Raw genomic sequence first — 22,920 nt, 5'->3', positions numbered from 1 at the left:
TCGATCAAAACACTTGTTACAACTAATAAACAAATTGGACAAAGTTATAGGTACAAAATCAACATTCAAAAATAAGTCATAGGGGGGCCTGGCTGGCTCAGTCAGTAAAGCATGTGACTCTTGATCTTGGGGACTTGAGTTCAAGTCCCACGTTGGGCCTAAAGTTTACTGAAAAAAATAAAACTCTTAAAAAAAAGTTGCATTTCTTTACACTATCAATGAAATATCTGAAAAGGAAATTACCAAATTAATCCCATTTATAATTGAATCAAAATAAAATACTTAGAAATACACTTAACCAGGGAGTGGGCGGAGCAAGATGGCGGAGGAGTAGGAGACCTGGATTTTGTCTGGTCTCAGGAATTCAGCTGGATAGGGATTAAACCATTCTGAACACCTACGAACTCAACAGGAGATCGAAGAAAAGAATAGCAACAACTCTCTGAACAGAAAAGCGACCACTTTCTAGAAGGTAGGACATGCAGAGAAATGAATCTGGCACAATATTCGGGAAGATAGACAGCGGGGGAGGGGCCTCTGTTGGCCACTTCTGGCAAGTGATAGAGCCGCGGAGCACAAAATCAGAACTTTTAGAAGTCGGCTCCGCTGAGGGACGTCGCTCCAGTGGCTAAGTGGGGGGTGGAAACCTCGTGGGACAGTGTGGTCTCAGGACCCTCGGGGACACAGAAAGACCGGGAGTGCCTCACTGCAGCAGGGCTCCCAGGTATCAGAGCAGGGAAGCCGGCTGCAGAGACGGAGCCAAGGTGCGGGCTCTCAGCTCGGGGTTGCCGTAAGCTGTGATCCGTGGCACAGTTGGGCCACTGCTCCTCCAGAAGGGACCCAACAAGCGGCAGATCCGGGGAGACTCTCCTTCCTCCCCTGAGAGGAGCAGCCCGGGAGCACGCCACAGGAATCTGCTGGGTTTGGAGACTCCTCACGGGATCGGGTGCCAAAGATAGAAATGCTCAGTCACAGGCCAGGTGAGCAGGACTGCGGCCAGAGACCAGTCTCTGAGATGAGAGTGATTGACTGCTTTTCTCTGGGGGCTCACTGAGGAGTGGGGCCCCAAGTTCTTGGCTCCTCTGGGGTGGAGATTGGAAGGCTGCCATTTTCATTCTCGTCCTCCAAAGCTGTACGGACAGCTTGCAGGGAACAAAAGCTCCCAAGAGCAAACCCGACCAGATTCCTTAGCCCAGACCTGGCAAGGGTGGGGCAATTCTGCTTCCAGCAAAGATATTTGGGAACCACGGCAACAGGCCTCTCCCCCAGAAGATCAGCAAGAACAGCCAAGACCAAGTTTACCGATCAATGAGAACAGCAGAACTCCAGCACTAGGGGAATACTGCACATAGACTCCATAGCTTTTTTACCATGATTCTTTAGTCTTTCAAAGTTAATTTTTTTTACCTGTCTTTTTTTTTTTGAATTTTTCTTTTTCCCTTTTTCCACCAACATCTTATCAATCCCTTTTTTAAAAAACATTTTTATTTTTCATTTTTAGAGTCATATTCTGTCCCTTCACAGTAGTTACCCTTATTTTTGGCATATATATATATAAGTTGTTCTCTCTTCAAAATTTTGAGATGCAGTTTCTTCTAACAGATCAAAGTATACCCTAAATCTCTAGTGTATGGCTTTGTTCTAGTCTCCTGCTTGATCACATTCTTTCCCCCTTTTTTTAAATCCTCTTCTTTCTTTTTTCAAAAAACTTCTGATCTTATCAATTCCTTTTATAAAATTTTTTATAATTTTCATGTTTACAGTCATAGTCCATCCCTTCATTGTATCAACCCTTATTTTTGTACATATATAAGTTTTTCTTTCTTTAAAATTTTGGGAGGCACTTCTAACAGACCAAAATACACCCCAAATCTAGTGTGTGGCACTGATCTATGCACCAGCCTGATCATATTTGATCATATTCTATTTTTGTTTTGTTTTGTTTTGTTCTGTTTTTGTTTGTTTTTATCTTTTTCTTTTTCTTTTTTTTTCTTTTTTCTTTCTTTCCCTTTCTTTTCCCCTGGTTTCAGGTCTTTTCTGATTTGTTTAGAGTATATTTTTGGGGGACGTTGTTACCCTGTTAGCATTTTGTTCTCTCATTCATCTATTCTCCTCTGGACAAAATGACAAGATGGAAAAAATCACCTCAACAAAAAGAACAAGAGGTAGTACCAACTGCCAGGGACTTACTCAATATGGACATTAGTATGATGTCAGACCTAGAGTTCAGAATCATGATTTTAAACATACTAGCTGGGATTGAAAAAAGCATGGAAGTTATTAGAGAAACCCTTTCTGGAGAAATAGAAGAACTAAAATCTAACCAAGTCAAAACCAAAAAGGCTATTAATGAGGTGCAATAAAAAATGGGGGCATTTGAGGCAGAAGAGAGAATCAGTCATATAGAAGACCAAATGATGGAGAATACAGAAGCTGAGAAAAAGAGAGATAAACAACTACTGCATCACAAGGGCAGAATTCGAGAGATAAGTGATACCGTAAGATGAAACAACATTAGAATATTTGGATCCCAGAAGACGAAAAAAGAGAGAGGGGGCAGAAGGTATAATGGAGCAAATTATAGCAGAGAACTTCCCTAATTTGGGGAAGGAAACAGGCATCAAAATCCAGGAGGCACAGAGAACCCCTCTCAAAATCAATAAAAATAGGTCAACACCCCGACATCTAATAGTAAAACTTATGAGTCTCAGAGACAAAGAGAAAATCCTGAAAGCAGCTCAGGAGAAGAGATATGTAACCTACAATGGTAGAAACATTAGATTGGCAACAGACCTAACCACAGAGACCTGGCAGGCCAGAAAGGACTGGCATGATATATTCAGAGCACTAAATGAGAAAAATATGCAGCCAAGAATACTATATCCAGCTCGGCTGTCATTGAAAATAGAAGGAGATATAAAAAGCTTCCAGGACAAACAAACACTAAAGGAATTTGCAAACATGAAACCAGCCCTACAAGAAATATTGAATGGGGTCCTCTAAGCAAAGAGAGCACCTAAAAGCAACATAGACCAGAAAGGAACACAGACAATATACAGTAACAGTCACCTTACAGGCAATACAATGGCACTAAATTCATATCTTTCAATAGTTACCCTGAATGCAAATGGGCTAAATGCCCCAATTAAAAGACACAGGTTATCAGATTGGGTTAAAAAACAAGACCCATCTATATGCTGTCTTTAAGAGACTCATTTTAGACCCAAAGACACCCCCAGATTGAAAGTGAGGGGGTGGAAAACCATTTACCATGCTAATGGACACCAAAAGAAAGCTGGGGTGGCAATCCTTATATCAGACAAATGAGATTTTAAACCAAAGACTGTAATAAGAGATGAAGAAGGACACCATATCCTACTTAAAGGGTGTATCCACCAAGAAGATCTAACAATTGTAAATATCTATGCCCCTAACATGGGAGCAGCCAATTATATAAGGCAATTAATAACAAAACTAAAGAAACACATTGACAACAATACAATAATAGTGGGGGACTTTAACACCTCCTCACAGAAATGGACAGATCATCCAAGCAAAAGATCAACAAGGAAATAAAGACTTTAAATGACACACTGGTCAAATGGACTTCACAGACATATTCAGAACATTCCATTCCAAAGAAACAAAATACACATTCTTCTCTAGTGCCCATGAAACATTCTCCAGAATAGATCACATCCTAGGTCACAAATCAGGTCTCATCTGGTACCAAAAGATTGGGATCATTCCCTGCATATTTTCAGACCACAATGCTTTGAAATCAAATACATGTAGGCTAAAGAGCATCCTAATAAGGAATGAATGGTTCAACCAGGAAATTAAAAAAAGAATTAAAAAAATTCATGGAAACCAGTGAAAATGAAAACACAATTGTTCAAAATCTTTGGGATGCAGCAAAGGCAGTCCTAAGAGGAAATTATATAGCCATACAAGCCTTTCTCAAGAAACAAGAAAGGTCTCAAATACACAACCTAACCCTACACCTAAAGAAGCTAGAGAAAAAAGAGTAATTAAAGCCTAAACCCAGCAGGAGAAGAGAAATAAATAAAGATCAGAGCAGAAAGCAATGAAATAGAAACCAAAAGAACAGTAGAACAGATCAACAAAACTAGGAGCTGGTACTTTGAAAGAATTAACAAGATTGATAAACCCCTGGCCAGACTTATCAAAAAGAAAAGAGAAAGGACCCAAATCAACAAAATCATGAATGAAAGAGGAGAGATCACAACCAACACTAAAGAAATACAAACAATTATAAGAACATATTATGAGCAACTATATGCCAGCAAATTAGATAATCTGGAAGAAATCGATGCAATCCTAGAGATGTATCAACTACCAAAACTAAACCAGGAAGAAATAGAAAACCCGAACAGACCTATAACCACTAAGGAAACTGAAGCAGTCATCAAAAATCTCCCAAGAAACAAAAGCCCAGGGCCAGATGGCTTCCCAGGGGAATTCTACCAAACATTTAAAGAAGAATTAATACCTATTCTTCTGAAACTGTTCCAAAAAAATAAAAATGGAAGGAAAACTTCCAAACTCGTTTTATTAGGCCGCCATTACCCTGATCCCCAAACCAAAGACCCCATCAAAAAGGAGAATTACAGACCAATATCCTTGATGAACATGGTTGCAAAAATTCTCACCAAAATACTAGCCAATAGGATCCAACAGTACATTAAAAGGATTATTCACTACGACTAAGTGGGATTTATCCCTGGGCTGCAAGTTTGGTTCAACATCCTCAAATCAATCAACGTGATACAATACATTAACAAAAGAAAGAACAAGAATCATATGATCCTCTCAATAGATGCAGAAAAAGCATTTGACAAAGTACAGCATCCTTTCTTGATCCAAACTCTTCAGAGTATAGGGATAGAGGTTACATACCTGAATATCATAAAAGCCATCTATGAAAAACCTACAGCGAATGTCATTCTCAATGGGGAAAAACTGAGAGCTTTCCCCCTAAGGTCAAGAATGCGGCAGGGATGTCCACTATCACCACCGCTATTCAACATAGTATTAGAAGTCCTACCCACAGCAATCAGACAACAAAAAGAAATAAAAGGCATCCAAATCGGCAAAGAAGAAGTCAAATTTTCACTGTTTGCAGATGATATAATACTATATGTGGAAAACCCAAAAGACTCCACCCCAAAACTGCTAGAACTCATACAGGAATTCAGTCAAGTGGCAGGATATAAAATCAATGCTACAGAAATCAGTGGCATTCCTATACACCAACAACAAGACAGAAGAAAGAGAAATTAAGGAGTTGATCCCATTTACAATTGCACCCAAAACCATAAGATACGTAGGAATAAATCTAACCAAAGAGGCAAAGGATCTGTACTCAGAAAACTATAAAATACTCAGGAAAGAAATTGAGGAAGACACAGAGAAATGGAAAAATGTTCCATGCTCATGGATAGGAAGAACAAATATTGTGAAGATGTCAATGCTATTTAGAGCAATCTACACATTCAATGCAATCCCCATCAAAATACCTTCCACTTTTTTCAAAGAAATGGAACAAATAATCCTAAAATTTGTATGGAACCAGAAAAGACCCCGAATAGCCAGAGGAATGTTGAAAAAGAAAAGCAAATCTGGCGGCATCACAATTCCGGACTTTCAGCTCTATTACAAAGCTATCATTGTCAAGACAGTATGGTACTGGCACAAAAACAGACACATAGATCAATGGAACAAGATAGAGAGCCCAGAAATGGACCCTCAACTCTATGGTCAACTCATCTTTGACAAAGCAGGAAAAAAATGTCTCATTGAAAAAAGAGTCTTTTCAACAAATGGTGTTGGGAAAATGGGTCAGCCACATGCAGAAGAATGAAACTGGACCATTTCCTTACACCACACACAAAAATAGACTTCAAATGGTTGAAAGACCTAAACGTGAGACAGGAGTCCATCAAAATCCTAAAGGAGAACACAGGTAGCAACCTGTGGATGGGTTAGCCTGGTGTTGGGTATTAAAGAGGTCACGTTCTGCATGGAGCACTGGGTGTTATGCACAAAGAATGAATCATGGAACACTACATCAAAAACTAATGATGTAATGTATGGTGATTAACATAACAATAAAAAAATTTAAAAAAAAGAAATAAACTTAACCAACATGGTGAAATACTTCTATATTGAAAACAATGATGAAGGAAATTGCAGAAGACATAAATAAATGGAAAGACATCCCATATTATTCATGGATAGCAAGACACAATATTTCTTAAATTCCCATACTAAGCAAATTGATCTACAGATTCAACGCAATCACTATAAAAATCGCAATGACATTTTTTTTACAGAAATATAGAAAGCAATCCTAAAATTTCTACGGAACCACAAAGGATCCCAAATAGCCAAGTCAACTTTGAGAAAGAAGAAGAAAGTTGAAGGTCTCACACTTCCTGATTTCAAAACATTATGAAGCTATAGTAATTAAAACAGTAAGGTACTGGCATAAAGAGAGACATATAGACCAAGGGAACAGAATAGAGAGCCCAGAAATAAATCCACTCAAAAATTATCTCCGAAAAGTGTTTAACAATGCACAATGTGGAAAGGATAGTCTCTCCAACAAAGGGTGTTGGGAAAACTGGATATCTACATGTAAAAGAGTGCAACTGGACCTTTATCTTACACTATACACAAAAATCAACTCAAAATGGATTAAAGACCTAATTGTTAGCCCTGAAACAATAAGATTCCTAGGAAAAAACAGGATGAAAACTTCATGACATGGGTTTTGGCAATGATTTCTTGGATATAATATCAAAAGTACAGATAACAAAAGCAGAAATAGACAAGAGGGAGTACATTAAACTAACTGCGCAGCTAAGAAAACAATCAACAGAGTAAAAAGGCAACCTAAGGAATGAAAATGAATATTCACAAATCACACATCTGATAAAGAATAACTATTCAAAATATAGAAGGCATTCCCAAAACCCAACTGGGAAAAAAGACCCAATTAAAATGTGGGCAGAGAATTTGAATAGACCTTTCTCCAAAGAAGACATATAAATGTCCAGCAAGTATATGAAAAGATGCTCAACATCACTAATCATCAGGGAAAAGCAAATAAAAACCATAAGGAGATCACCTCACATGTATTAGGATAGCCATTATCAAGAAAAAACAAAAAAATCACACATGTTGGTAAGGATATGGAGAAACTAAAACTCTCATGCACTGTTAATGGGAATGTAAAATGGTGAAGCCACTGTGGAAAACAGTATGGAAGTGCCTTAAAAAATTAAAAATAGAACTGCCATATATATGATCCAGCAGTCCCACTTCTGGGTATATATCAAAAAGAATTGAGATCTCTCAAAGTTTTATTTGCAGTCCCATGTTTATTTCAACTCTACTCGTAATAGCCAAAAATGTGGAAATAATGTAAACGTCTATGGAAGGTTAAATGAATAAAGAAAATGTGATATACTTGGTATAAATATATATAAATGGTATATATTTATATAAATATTAATCGGCCTTAGAAAAAAGAGATTCTGGAATGTGTGACAGTATGGATGAACTTTGAGGACATTATGCCATGTGAAATAAGTCAGCCACAGAAGGACAAATACTATGTGATTGTACTTACATGAGGTATCTAAATTATTCAAGCCCATAGAAGCAGAAAGTAGAATGGTGGTTTCCAGGGGGAAGAATACATGGGGAGCTGCTGTTCACTGGGTGCAAAGCTTCAGTTAGGCAAGACGAAAAAGTTCTAGAGATCTGCTGTACAGCATTGTGCTTATAGTTAATTATAAATATATAGTGAAATATAGTACTGTATACTTAAAAATGTGTTAAGAGAGTAGCTGATGTTATGTGCTTTTTCCCCACAATTAAAACAAAAAAAGAACTGAAAAAATAAATAACCACCTTGCATCTGGTATAGTAGTCTATTGAGAAGTAGAAATTTCATCTTTTAGTTTCTTAGGTCTCAATTCATGAAGTCATTATTAACTCCTATACCTCTCATTCCTGACATCCAATCTGTCAACAAATCTTGTTGCTTCTACCTAGAGGCAGATGTACTTTAAGGTTGATGATGTTCAAACTTTCAGGCCTCTTACTTTCATGAACTCCTTCCCAGATCCTGGAAGGAAGCCTGGCAGTGTGTTCACATGGCTACATTTTGTGCAACTTGCAAAATTAAGATAGTTTTCTTTTTTCAGATTTCAAAAATGGAAACATAATTCACATACCATAAATTTCACCTTTTTAGAATATAAAGTTAAGTGGCTTTTAGTATACTTCCAAAGTTGTGCAACCGTAACAACTATCTAATTCTAGATCATTTTCATCACCTTCCCCCAAAGACCCCATACTCAATCTCGCCATTCTCCCTTTCCTCTAATACCCTGGAAACTACAAATCTATTTTCTGTCACTATGGATTTATCTATTCTGGACATTTCATATAGATGCAATCATATAATACATAGGCTTTTGTTTCTGACTTCTTTCACATACTACACTGTTTTTAAGGTTCATCTATATCAGTCCTTCATGTTTTTTGTTGCCAAATATTCTGTTGTATGAGTAAACTATATCATGTTTATCCATTTTGGATTTTTTCCACTTTTTAGCTATTATGAATATGCTACTATGAATATTCATGTATAAGGTTTTACATGGACATGTGCTCTAAATTTGGGGGATAGTGTGGTCAAGTGAAGAATGGCTCCCTATAGATGTGCACATCCTAATCCCCAGAGACTGAATATGTTACCTTACATGGAAAAGCAGAATGGAGGTATGATTAATTCAAAGATCTTGAGAGGAAGAGGAGAGGTTATCCTGGGTTATACAAGATTATGCAATATAGTCACAAGTGTCCTTATAAGTGGGGGGCTGGAAGATCAGAGAAGGCAAAAATGGAGATACGATGACAGAAACAGAAGATGATGTGGTGCAAGGTAGGGGCCATAGACTCCAGAAACTGAAAAAAAGAGAGAAAATGGATGCTTCTCTAGAGCTTCCTGAGGGAACACAGCCTTAATGACACCTACAGAGCTTTAAAATAATAAATTTGTGTTGTATTAAGCCACTCAATTTGTCATAATTTGTTACAGTTCAATGATGGGAATTATATGTTGGAACTTGGAAGTAGGTCACCTTCATAATGAATAACTAAAAATGTAGAAGTGGCTTTGGAATTGGGCAGAGGACAGAAACTAGAAAAATTCTGGCTATAAATTTGTGACAGAAAAAGCCTAGATTGCCTTGAACACAGTGTTAGTAGAAGTGAAGAAATCATCAAGATATACAAAGTTCTTAAGACTGTTGCATCAACAGAAATACTGCCAGCATAAGCTGAAAGGGAGAGAGAGGACAAAATGAGAGAAGACCGCAAGACTCCTCAAATTCTAGAGGTAGGAAACAGGTTGTTTAATCTACTTGCCTGCAAACACTTGTGTACCTTCCTGGAAAAAGAAGGATGACTAAGAGGGTGGAACTATAGGCACAGAGCAATAAATCTTGAGCCACAGAGGTTATTCCCAGGCCTTGAAACCTAATGGAGTTTTCCTGTTTGGATTCTGAAGTGGTTCTGAGGGTACACTCCTCCTGTACTCCTATTCCCCACCCCTCTCCCTTTCTGTATGGGTATGTCTATATAACTATTATCCCATGTCTATTCCACAATTGTATTTTGGAAGCAGATGAACTGTTTTCTAGTTTCACAGGTCTACAGATGGAGAGGAGCTTTGCTCCAGGATGGACTATACCCGGAACTTTACCCATGCCTAATTTAGATGCTTTAGATGATGAAATTTGGGACTTCCGAGCAGATGAGATTTAGATGAGATTTTGTACTTGAGTCAACGTTGTAATGGATGAGACTTCTGGGGAACTTGGGTTGGGGTGGGTGCATTTTCACGCGGGTCAGACATGAATCTTTGCAAACAGAGGCCAGACCGTGGTAGCCTGAATAATAGACTTCCAATGATGCCCACATCCTGATACCCAGAACCTGTGAATATGTTACCTTACATGGTAAAAGAGAATTTGCTGATATGATTAACTTAAGGCTCTCAAGACAAAGAGATTATCCTGGATTACTTGGGTGGCCCCAATGTAACCACAAAAGTTCTTGTAAGAGCGAGGCAGGCGGGTCAGAGAAGGCAAAGAAAGAAATGTAATAATGGAAGCAGTCAAGAGTAGGAGATGTACCATCTGATACAGAGAATGAAATGATGTGAGAAAAGGGCCACTAGTGAAGGAATGTAGGCGGCCTCTAGAAGCTGGAAAAGGCAAGGCACGGATTCTCCCATGAATCCTGGAAGGAAAAAAGGCATGATGATATGCTAATTTTAAGACATCTGACCTCCAGAACTATAAGATAATAAATTCATATTGTTTTAAGTCTCTAAGGTTTGTGGTCATTTATTAACAACTCAGCAAAAGGAAAGGGATACAGGTTTATGCCTCGTCCTGGAATGCTGACTTAAAAGTAAAACATTTTAACTATAATTTTTATCCTGACTTTCCCTATGTTGCAGTTTCCCTCATGTCATGTAGTGATGGAATGGCCATAGACATTTTGGGGAGCTGGATATAGGGAAGTTGCATTGGAATATAGGCTTGGTGGAATATATTTATATGATTTTCAATCTTGTTTGTATATAGTTAACTTGTTGCTAACCATATAGGGTAGAAAAGACTTCCAGTAATACTCCTGCCCATTGTGCAAACTCCCTTGACCATCATGACATGAAAGTTCAGGGCCAGAAGATATTCTGAACATGAACATTCCCTTTGGTTCCCAACACCAGAAGTATGTTGGTGGAGGAGGAGAAACAGGCTTGAAATGTATGGAACCAGAGGTTTTCCCAAATTTGTTAACAGTCCTAAAACTTTATAAGGCATATCAGTGAAAAATTGTAAAGCTGAAATGAATGTTTCTGAATTATCAGTAATAGAAATCATGCTAAAGATTGGATTACTATTATCTTCATAGAAAATTATATCATAAGATATATGTCATGTGAAGCCTGTCAAAGAGCATGAAGCCAAAGCATAGGGAGAAAAAGAGCATAATAGATGTGTGTTATTATGTTATTTTCCTGGACTTAATGATGTTTATGGCATTTGTTAGCTTTTCAAAGTTGTATTTTATTAACTTCAATTTGTAATTTAAAATTCATAGTTTCTTTTTCCACCTTAAGTAAGCATTTCACTCTTGTAATTAATTATGTATTCCTAATTTTTGTATTACTTACTGAAAGGGTGTCCCCAGTTTACAAATTCAGATTCTACTCTTGGCCATATCTTTCAAATTTACCCAGAAATCAACTCCTTACCACCTCCACTGCTACTACCTCAATCTAGGACACTATTATTTCTTGCCTTTATTATTGCAATAACTTTCTAACTGGTCTCTTTGACTTCACCTTGCCCCACTTTCCACTTATTCTCAACATAGCAGTCAAAGTGATCCTGGTAATGTAATGTAATGTAATGTAATGTAATGTAATGTAATGTAATGTAATGTAATGTAATGTAATGTAATGTAATTCATGTAACATGTAACATGTACTGTAATATAATGCAATGTGATATAATATAACTTAATATGTCAGGCCACAGGTTCTACTTGTTCAAAACCTTCCAAAGGGCTTCCATTTTATTCAGAATAAGATGCAAAATCCTGAACATTTCTTATAGGATTCTATCTATCTACCCTCCCTTCCCCCCACAATTAATTTATCACCTATTCTTCTAACTCATTCTATTCCACCCATTTTAGTCTTCTTTGCTGTTCACATGTCAGTTTTGTTCTCATCTCAGGTGTTTATAATTCCTGTTTCCTCTGTCTAGAACTATCTTCTACCCAGATATTTGCATGGTTCACTCCTTCATCTACTTTAGGTTTTTACTAAAATGCCACCTTCTGAGTGAAGCTTCCCTAGCTACCCTAACAAGTTACACCTTCCATAAACACACAACTCTATCCATCCCTCTTCCTTTATATTTCTCCTTGATGTTTTCATTGTCTTTTAGTTTTGGTTTACTGTAAACCTGAAATCAAATACATTTTTTCTATTAATTCAATTTCAGATCATATGTCCAAATATTACCATTTCAGCACATAAGGGAGGAAGAAGTAAAGTTTAGTTTGATTACTTTAAATACAGTTTTTTGTTATTTTTTTGGGTGATTCATAATCCCTATTCACAACTCAGGAATATACTCTTGGGTTTACTCCATGATTGCATAATACTTCTGTTTTCTTTGTAAAGCCCTGATTATAAATGTATATATACTCTTACTTAATGTAGTTTACCCCGGTTCAATTAGGGGATATTTCTTTTTTCTTTAATTTCTCTGGTAGAAACTGTTGACAGAAACACCAGGATACTTGACTACATTGAGATATATGCCATTCTTAGAAAAATCTATTTAAGGAAAGGCAAACAGAGCTAACTAATTTCATTCATGTTACCTAGTCATGATATCTCAGTAATGAGAAATGGCAATGAGGGAAACACTGCTTCCTTTGAAAACAGGCAAAGATGACTTATTTTATTGGTAGGGAAGGGAAAGTTTGAAAGCAACAAAATGAGCTTCTTTATTTGCATATATGACATTGGAGTTTGCTTATTAAAGCCCTAGGTCAACAGATGTGGTATTTATAAAAGTGGAGACCCCAATTTGATTCTTTTATTTTTTTAAAGATTTATTTATTTATTTTTTGAGAGAGTGAGAATGAGAGAGAGAGAGAGAGAGAGAGAAAGAGGGTACATGAGAAGGGGGAGGGTTAGAGGGAGAAGCAGGCTCCTTGCTGAGCAGGGAGCCCAATGCGGGACTCGATCCTGGGACTCCAGGATCATGACCTGAGCCGAAGGCAGTCGCTTAACCAACTGAGCCACCCAGGCACCCTCCCAATTTGATTCTTATGATGAAAAGCCTCTACGATTATTTTCAGTCAGAAAATATATTTTAATCGAATGCTTAATCAAGGATTCCTTTCAAATTCCATAGTCAGTGGAAATACAGTTTTATTTACTTATTGATCACAGTGGTAAATTGTGTACTTTAGAGTTTTATAGAGAAACTCACTTGGAAGTTTGTCTTGAAGTGAATTGAACTTGATTCTTTAAAGGATATCTAACTGTAGAATGATTGTTTTTCAGGTAAACTAAAGTATTTCCCCCACCTCTGTTATTGTTTAGTTTGAATTAAAAATTTCCAATTTATATAGGCATGATTCTGATGATGAGAATTGACTGAACTGTTTACTTTAAAATCAAATGATTCATTCATTCACTCAAAAACATTTATCAAGTGCCCGTTGGGGACATGGTGCTCCGCTAAGTGCAGGGAAAACTATCCGGAGGAAGTGATGCCAAAATGGAGTCCACAAAAGTAAACATTTGTTTTATTTTATTTATTTATTATCATTATTTCTTTACATTTGTTTTATTTTTTAAATTTTTTATTGTTATGTTAATCACCATACATTACATTTGTTTTATTTTAAATGTGTAAGCTCTTGCCTCTCAGCAGGGGGCCCACTTTTCTATATCCTAGTTTGTAATTCTGCAGTTAACAACATTTCTATTTTGTGAGGCACTGACAATTGGGTGGACTGGAGAGAGAGACTAGAAAGCTAGAGGAGGAAGATGAGGTGTGCTCCTTCTATTTACTTCCTGGTCGTTTTAGCATCTCAACAGCAACACATCTCTCTGCGGTGACACTAAGCTTCAGCAACAGCAGCAGTCCTCAGTCTGTAGTTTTCCCACACACCTAGAACCAGCCTTATCATGGCCCCTCAGAGACACCAGTACCAGCTTCTTTACAGGCCTGAGTCCCATACACTACCTTCTTCCCTTTGATCTCTACCCTAGGGGTGCTAGCTGCTTCCTACAGTTATCACCTCTGTGATCCCTCAGAGTCCCCTTTCTGTCCTCTCAGTTTTCTAAGACATGAGTAACTGTCCTTTATATTAAATTTCCTTAGGTCGTTTCCACCCCCTGACTGGGCCTTGACTGACACAGAAATTGATATACCTCTAATAATTTAAAAAAATGTTTCATTTCTCAAGTTTCTCTTGATCTATTAATAACCTTCAGCAATGCCTGTGATGTACCTCTACAACCAATGTCCTAAGTAATTCTACAAATGCAGGAAATGGAGGAGTTAATAATTAGGATGTCTCAAACGTTTTCCCTAAAAACAGTTATAGGATTGCAAATTGTATTTTACTATTTTGTTCTTTTTTACAAGCTTTATCTGAAAAAATAATTGACAAAACTTGATTAGTAGGTATGGCAAATCTATGCTGTAATTACTTATGAAGGAAATTGCTAGATATGCAAATATAGTGCTTGCCTCAGGTATACATGCATCCTAGCTAATTAAAAATGAGCACAACTCGAGCAAACTAGGGAGGTGAAGCCAATGGCAGCTATCCTTTTAGTAGAATGAGTTTAGTTTAATTCTAATCAATTTAAATTACAAGTTAAATCTTTAGTTAAAATACTTGGTTATTTCAAATTTCTATGAAAACACATTTGTATTATTTATATAGCCCAAACACATATTCCATTGTAGGAGCCAAGAGAGGTAGCCCAAAATGTACCCCTTTGGCATACTGATTATTTTGAACGAAAAGTTACTTAGGTGTAAAAACACTCTGACTCCTTTTTGTCTCTGAACCAGGAGCTAAATCTCCCATTCTTCTACCAGGAGGTAGAGCCATTCTTATTATCAGAGATAGGAGACTCAAAGCAAAAAAGCTGTATAAACAAAGCTTGCATTTTTGTTAATTTACTATTTCAGCCTAGCCCAAGTTCTGTTTAGCATTCCTTACTAACTGAAACCCCCAAATATAAGTTTTGTCTTGCCAATTTCATACAGATTTATTGACTTTTTGTCTAAAAAGCATAAAAACTGCCTGCCTTGGTCATTTATTTGGGCCTCAGTTTCTTTACTGGAACTCTGTACACAGTCAATTAAACTTTTTTTTTTCTCCTGTTAATCTGTCTGATGTCAAATTAATTCTTAGACCAGGTGGAAAAATCTTGAAGGCTAGAGTAAAACCTTTCCACCAAAATTCTATACAACTACTGGCATTTCTTCTCAGTGTCTCCATTCTTTTTTTTATCTATTTGAAATTTTTATTTAACCCTACAAATAAAGTGATAAAAAACAATAAAAGTAATTCAGTTTGAATATTAATATTAGAAATTCTTGCCCATGGTGATCTGTAGCCTTACTAAGCATTCAAAATGTTGATTTGCAGAGTGCAGAATATTTTTTAAGCTTTTCTAAGGAGAAGTTTTATGGGATATCAATCCTCTAATAATAGTTCACGGATGGCTGAATTTATGAAATGTTTTTATAAAGACTGCTTGACATACTGTCCCAAATATTAGGTAGTTAGAATGATACTGCTCATTTTCTGATGAATTTGCTAGACTTTAAATATAATCAATCTTTGCACTGTCTTTTAAAAAATTAAATTTTTTATCACATAAAAAATATATATGTATATATATATATGCATATATATATTGCTCTTTAAATATTTTTGTTCCTCTATTTAGGTGTTTGTTTTTTAAAATTCATGTTGTGTTCTTTAATCCAGAGTGAGTGGCCTATAATTTAGAAATCTTTCTGTCAGTAACTGGTACATTAAATAGTTCAAAGGGTTGACAATACTCTTAAAATGATCTATCATACTTCAAATTCTGGAAAATTAATACTGGATAATTTTAGGTAGAGAGGCAGAAAGACTTCCTTTGAGGAGATGAAATAAGCATCTTTTAAATTTCACTATTTGTTTTTTGGCTATTATTTGATAGTCTTCCTAATTCAGCTGCAGAGAAAGCTTCTAACTCATAATGTCTGTAAAGAATTTATTTGAATTTGATCATCATGCATTAATAGAACAGAATGCACACTATAATTTCAATTTGGTAAACAGAACTATCTCTATAAAAACACATATAACCAGTACGTATTATGTCTCAGTTATAGTGCAATTTCAAATCTCACTTCTCTGACCTCCCTTCACTTGAATAGCAGGAGATCAAGAAATCAGGCCTTTCCTGGGATCCTCCTCCCCAGTTATTCCTTTTAGGAGTGGTTTTGTGGCAGGGAGGGGAGTGGAGAACAGGGAACCTCCCACATAACAAGAGATGCTCCAGTGACCACCATTCTCTCTGTTCTTCTTCGCCACTGCCCACTGTGTCACTCAGAGTGCTGTCAGCTCTTTGTGAGCCATGCCTGCCTGCCTGCATTACGTGGCTGCACCCTGAACCACGCACAGACTACTTGGCAGTCTGCTCTTTGCCTCCTCCGGGCTCAGCTCTTTTCTCTTTCTGGTTTGCAAAGAAGCTTTCTTATTTTGTTTCTTAGAGCTTACTCTTGATGAAGGTTCCCATAGCAGAGTTTTTGGGGGGCTCTGAGTGACACTTTTCTTATTATCTGTCAATACAGGGAAGGGAGAGAGAAGGGAATGAGAGGCTGGGAGCTGGAATCTGGGGCTTGATGAGGGGGATGGACATATGCCCTCACATTGTTTCTGGATCCACGATCCCATCTTCCTCCAGGCTCTGCTGCTCAGTCTGCTTCCTTTTCCAGTATTCTTACTCATGGTGATTTGCTTTCAGGGCCTTCGCTATTTCCACTAACAGTGCAGGATGAATAGGACTCAGTCCATTGGATAGCTCTATATACACATAAAATATATATACCTATCATAGGGCTCCTGGGCCCCATGGCAATCACTGAATCTGTTTTAGTGTCCTTGACCATTCTATGACTTTGGGAAGCTCCTGGTTATTCTGTGACAGTTAGAAGGCTGTCTACCAAGAGTATATAGAGGAGTTTTAAGAATTGATCTTATCCAACGCATCAACCTAATATGTCCCATCTCTAACCTGGCCCCGAATAATACTCATCTGATCTAATTTAAAAAATGATGGTGGCAGGGGGAGAATATACCAAAAACATTGGTAATGGTTATATAAGGGGATGAGATCATGGATGACTTTTACTATAATTTTTACAATTCTTTTAACTTTTTAAATTTAAAAAATGGATATTTGTTAATTTTATATTGACAAAAATAAGCCATGAAAGAAACAACAATAATAAAAAACCTTTGAGAATCCATTATGTTCTCAGAACTTTGCCCAGTATTTTCTGGTGGTTACTGCTGTTAGAAATGTAAAATAATTCTTTCTGTTTAGAATCTTTCATTATAACAAAGGCAAGCTTAAGTAGATCTTTCTACTTCAAACATAATTTAGTATATTTACATTGAGTCTCAAGAAAGCAAACTTCTGTTCTTTTTATTAGACTTTTACAGTGTAAGTTTTTTTTTTGACTTATTATCATCCTCTCTGCATGTCTGTCTCTTTAGAATGTCACACAAAATGAATTCTCTAACAGTAATCTCCTAGGTGTCAATACCTAGTTACGGAATGGAACTTATCCCCTTTCCTACACATGACGTTGTTTCTAGAGGCCTCTTATCAAAGCAAATTCTCTTATTTTATCATTAAAAGTTGTTACTTTCAGGGAAACAACAGCTAGTCCCACACATATGACTAATAAAAGCCAGACATCTGATTAAAAGTGAATGACAGAAATGTGAAATTCCCTAATTGTACTCCCCAACCCTCCTCCCTGCTGCCAATGCCAAGTAACTCACTATTATCGAATAAGTGGTCCAGGGACAAATGAAAAACGTTTTTTTAGAGAGACTTGCTTTGTGACTAGCATGGAATACTGGGAGTTCAAAAATAAAAAAAATGTTTCTCCTCAATAATGATTTCTTAGATACCATAAAGTATAAGTTAAAATAATATGTTTTTTAAGTTTATTTTTACTATGTCTATTTTCAAAAACATGGAAATATATCCTATTCATATTTTTGGTCCAAATATTTATAGACTTGATTTCCAAAGTCATATACCTGACAGAATCAAAATTCATAGAAACATATATTGAGTGTTTATTATAGATTCTCTTGCATGGAATTTTCCCAAAAAGCCTATGAGACAGATGACTTTTATACCCTTATTTTATTGAAGATAGACAGTGAGCTACAGACCCAAAGATACCCGGCTAGCCAGGGACGGAATTGAAAGTCCAACCGCATTGTCTGAATCCACGGTCCATGTTCTTTCAGCCACTAGACCCAGCTACTGGGCAGATTGTAGCTTTTTAACAACTAAATTTTAAACTCCCAGTATAAAACAGTTTTGCCACGGCTATTCCCTACCCTTATCAACCTATCTACCTACCTTATTAATAAGTATCTACCTTAGAAAAGCCCGAGGTACATTGGATTATGTACTGAGTCGTTTTGCCCCCATATCTGTGTTGAGGCCACCTTGCAAACTGCCCTATAACCAAGTTGAGTGCATCCAAAACAGGGCAAACCTGGTGGTGTGATGAAGCAGGTGGAGGGAGGCTCTGAAGTTTATTTTCACTAGGCCTCTCTCAGTAACACATCACGTGGACCCTCAGAGCCTGCACATGGGCTATAGGGTCACTACTGGCATTCAGGCTAGTGAGATACCTTCACAACAGAAAGGGAAAGGGGGGTATGGACTGACCAGCCTGATCCTGGAGGGGAGACAGGATAGAGACTAATATAGCTAACAGGTCATGAGAGCTGAGTGGTAGCAATGGGAGCAAGGGGGAGCTGGCCAGTGCTCACCTGAGCCCAAAGAACTGACTATGGTTCAAAACTCCAGATTTAACACAGGGGGCAGGATCAGGTGCAGACATCAGGCCAGAGGCCAGCCTGTCTGCCAGCACACTTCTGAAAACCAGACTGACACCAGGGAGTTCCTTTTCTTCAGAAAGACCTATAGCTTCCTTTGCACATGCCCAAATTCCATGTTATTAAGAGAGGCAGGGGAAGGTGCGAAGATACATGACAGACAGAATTGTTATGCAAGGAAGATGAACACAACCCAAAGGGATCTTGTAACTTCTTAAATCAGACTATACTTTTAATTGCAGAAGACTAAATGTCAGCTTTTACCCTCAAGAAACAGTTGATAGAGGCTGGAATAATGGCCAGATTAGTGTATGGTCAAAGTCCAACAAGTTAATTTCTTCGCACATTCAAGATGAAGTGTGGATTATACCCTGTACACTGGCATTTACTGAGAATCCTTTTTTTCCAGGCCTGGTACATGCTTTATCTCATTTAATTCTCATGCTAGCCCTGTAAAGAAGGAGCCATTAGCATTTCCATCTTAGAGAAACTGAAAAAGAGGCTTAGAGAGGCTAATTTGCCCAAGGTCACATTGTTAGCAACACAGCTGGAAGAGAATAGCTGATTACTTAATTAAATGTTTTAATTTCAAAATAGTGAAAATATGTTTTAGATGAATTGCATTTTTGAAATCTGAAGATGCTCAAGAGGAGACTTCTGAATTAGAAAGAGTCTGCTTATGAAGGACTATCTGCCTTCTAATTTGCATTTGAGATTTTGGTCTTCAGGCAAATTTTAAAGAAAGTTTAAGCCTGAAAGGAGTAGTCAGAATTCTGTCAATTTTGGCAGCAAGATGGAAATATGTGTTCACTAGAAAGAAACTTTCAGTACAATTGTAAATGGAAGGCCTTTAAACCCTCCTATCCTCTAGGCATCCTCAAAGGCAGAAGTCTTCAAGGTGTGAACTTTGAGTTAATGAAGTCTTTAATTCTTGTCCAACGACATAAAAGCTGTGTAAGTTGGTGACCACTTTGAGCTCATTTCCATAAAGTTAACATGGCAACATGTCAAATAAGGGTTAAGTGAGATAATATATATGACACACTGAAGTTGGTGCCTGCTCATAGCTGGTGCTCAAAATCATCAGTTTGCATCTCCTTACCTCCTCCTCTTCTCTCTTTCTCTCCTTTTTAGTGAATCTAATACTATCCAGTTCTCTATGCTTTACTATATAGTCAAACAATCACTTTATTTCCTGGGTTTCATTTTGTTTTTATATTTAGAAATGCAAATGTGCACTTGGATAATTTAATACCTGGGGTTATAGAGACAAAATAAATAATCTCCTGGGCTATATTTATAAAGTTTAGAAAATGCATTCGCTTACCAGCTCACTGAATTCATTATTGCCTAGGTCAAGTCTTTCCAACTGGGCCAGTTTGTGCATTGACCTATAACAGATGGAGAAAAATACTATTGTGAGGCAGTCCATCACACATTGCTCCAAAATACATTCCATTCACCCCCTGTCAGATTTACCTGGCTTTACAGTGCACAGAAATGGGAGTATTTTATAGAGAGGAGTAGACAGCAAATATATAATACATGCAAACTGCCACCTGCTTACCATATTTCCAAAAGCCAATCTATGGTGGAGATACAGAGCTGGCTGCTTAACACAAATCCGGAAACTTGTTAAATATCTATACCAGTAGGAGGTATAGGGTGGGTCCACAACATCTACATTTTTAAGAATCACAGATTTGGGAACCAATGGATGAAGCCAATTCTGAGCAAAGCATTCTAAAACCCCACAATATGGCCATCATTTCATCATCAATCTTGTCATTTTCTATTTCCCTACATGAACTTCTGTTATAGACAGACTGTTGTATTCATTGTCTCCTAAAGATACTGGCTGGGATACAGCTCTGTAAAACAGTAAAACCTTGAGCAAGAGTTGGTGCCAAAGGTAGAGGTATGTTGGCCTGTGCCACATGTAATCAGCACTTTTTAAGCCATTCTTAAATACAGCGTACCATGTAAGAAAAGATAGTGTTTTTCTGAGTTCCAAGGTTTTATCCTCCCACTAACCATAATGCTATCCTTAAGTCCTGACTATACAGAAATTCTGGAGGCATCATTGACTCAAATCTTAGAAATTTTAGTTCCTTTATCTTTAAAATGGCTACAGTAATTATCTCATGTGTTCTTGAACATTAAAATACTATTATAATCCAGGCACTGTCAGGCACTCAGGAATGCAAAAATGTGTATACCCTTTGTTCATTCAGAAACTGTTATTGAAAGATTATGCACCAGACAATCTTTTGGAGCCTGAAGGACAGCAGTGAAGAAAAGGGACAAAAACTCTTACCCGAAGGGACTTCACATTGCACTGGTGGGAGAATTACAATAAATTACAATATAATTAAGTATAAATACTAAAATAATTAAATATAATAAAATAAAATAGAAGGTTATAAGTGCTATGGAGAAAACTTTAGCAGAAGAGGTAGATATGAAGAATGGATATAGGGGGTTTGCAATTTTTAATAGGGAGATCCAGGTAATCCCTTACCAAGAAAATAAAATTTGAGCCAAGACTTAAAGGAAATGAAAGAACATGCTAGTGCATGGACTTTAAAGCAGGAACATGTTGCTTGCTTGAAGACATCCTAGGAGACTGTGTGGCTAAAGCAGAGTGAGGGATGGGGGAGTAAAGAGATGATAATGAGGAGTTAGATAATATGAGGGCTTATAGCCCAATGTTAAGATGTAGGCTTTGATTCTGACTAAGATGGAAGGTCACTTAAAGGTTTTGATCAAGGGTGTGACTGAAGTGACTTATTTTAAAAAGATATCTGTGATTGCAGGCTTGTAAATAGACTGAGAAGAACAAAAGTGGAAGGCAGGAGATCAAATAGAAGGCTAATGGAAGAAGCCAAATGAGAGGTAATGGTGGTTTGGAGCAGGGTGGTGTTAGTGAAGGATTCTGAACATATTTAAGATTAGAGTCAAATGTTTTGTTGCTGAAATGTCTGTGAGGAGTAAGAGAAAGTAGAGTCAAATATAAATAAAGTATGTTTTGGTCTGAGCAACTACAAGGATGAAGTTGTAATTGATGGATAAGGGAGGCAGGGTGGAACAGGGTTTTGGGTAGATCAGAGATTTGGTTTTAAATGCTCTCTATCCTACCACCACTCCCTCCCCACATACAAAAAAGGTAAATATTAGAGGTGATGGATGTGTTAAGTAACCAGATGGGAGGACTCCTTTCACAATATATGCATACATCAAATAATCACCATATATACTTTGAATACCTTACATTTTATTTGCCCATTATACCGCAATAAAATTGAAGAAAAAAAGATGTTGAATTTGAAATTTCTATTGTAAAGTCAACTACAGTTGTCAAGCAGGGAGTTAGAGTTTAGGGAAGAAGTCCAGGCAAGAGAGATTATTTGAGCATGGTCAGGAAAGAGATAGCATCAGGTCTTGGGAGTCTGAGATCACTAAGGGACTGAGGGTAAATGAGATGAGAATAGGTCTAAGATGACATGAGGATGAGCCAACAAAGAAGACTGAGAAGTAACAAGGGTCAATCAGAGAGAAACCAGAAGAGTGTGAAGACATGGGAATCAAGTAAAGAAAGTGTTTCAAGGTGAAGCAAGTGACAGATTGTGACAAAAACTGCTGATAGATCTGAGAACTGAGCACTTGATTTAACAACATGAAGATCGATAGTCATTCTGGGAAGATCAGTTTTCTATTTTAAGCCTTTGCTAATGACATAAATATATTGATTTCCTATTATCTCTCAGGTATTAGGGTTATTAAGATGAAAGGCATTATTCATATTAACAAGTAGCTAATAATCTTGAGATTTATTACTAAGACAATGGACAGTTTTTTACTGTGTGGAGTAAGTGTTAGAAAATATATGTGTAGGTTTCTAAAGAGCACAGGGAGAGGTACTTTCTCAGTGTTGGGAGTAAAAGGCTCCACTGACGCTTAATTTTGGAGAATTGATCAGGCTATAGAATCAAAGGAGATGGCCTTTTTTGAAGGAAATGTCAAAGGGGTGGGTTGAAAGAGATTATGGCCCATTTCAAGGAACTGCGGGTTAATAAAAACAATAAGAAAAATAGTAAGAAATAAGAAATAATA

General features: G+C 37.2%; 1 protein-coding gene across 2 annotated transcripts in view; it reads right to left on the bottom strand.

Annotated features, from left to right (window-relative positions):
* LRRC7 (leucine rich repeat containing 7) overlaps window positions 1-22,920 on the bottom strand; it is a 939,042-nt gene that overhangs the window by 177,089 nt on the left and 739,033 nt on the right. For both annotated transcript variants that reach the window (XM_027572982.2, XM_027572991.2), the window contains one exon: window positions 20,135-20,198. In XM_027572982.2, coding sequence (XP_027428783.1) covers window positions 20,135-20,198 — 64 coding nt within the window. The remainder of the gene's footprint in view (window positions 1-20,134; window positions 20,199-22,920) is intronic.

Source organism: Zalophus californianus, chromosome 4 (assembly GCF_009762305.2).
Source record: "Zalophus californianus isolate mZalCal1 chromosome 4, mZalCal1.pri.v2, whole genome shotgun sequence".
Classification (NCBI taxonomy): domain Eukaryota; kingdom Metazoa; phylum Chordata; class Mammalia; order Carnivora; family Otariidae; genus Zalophus; species Zalophus californianus.
The sequence above is the reverse complement of the archived record's forward strand: the minus strand, read 5'-3'. Positions and strand labels throughout refer to the sequence as shown.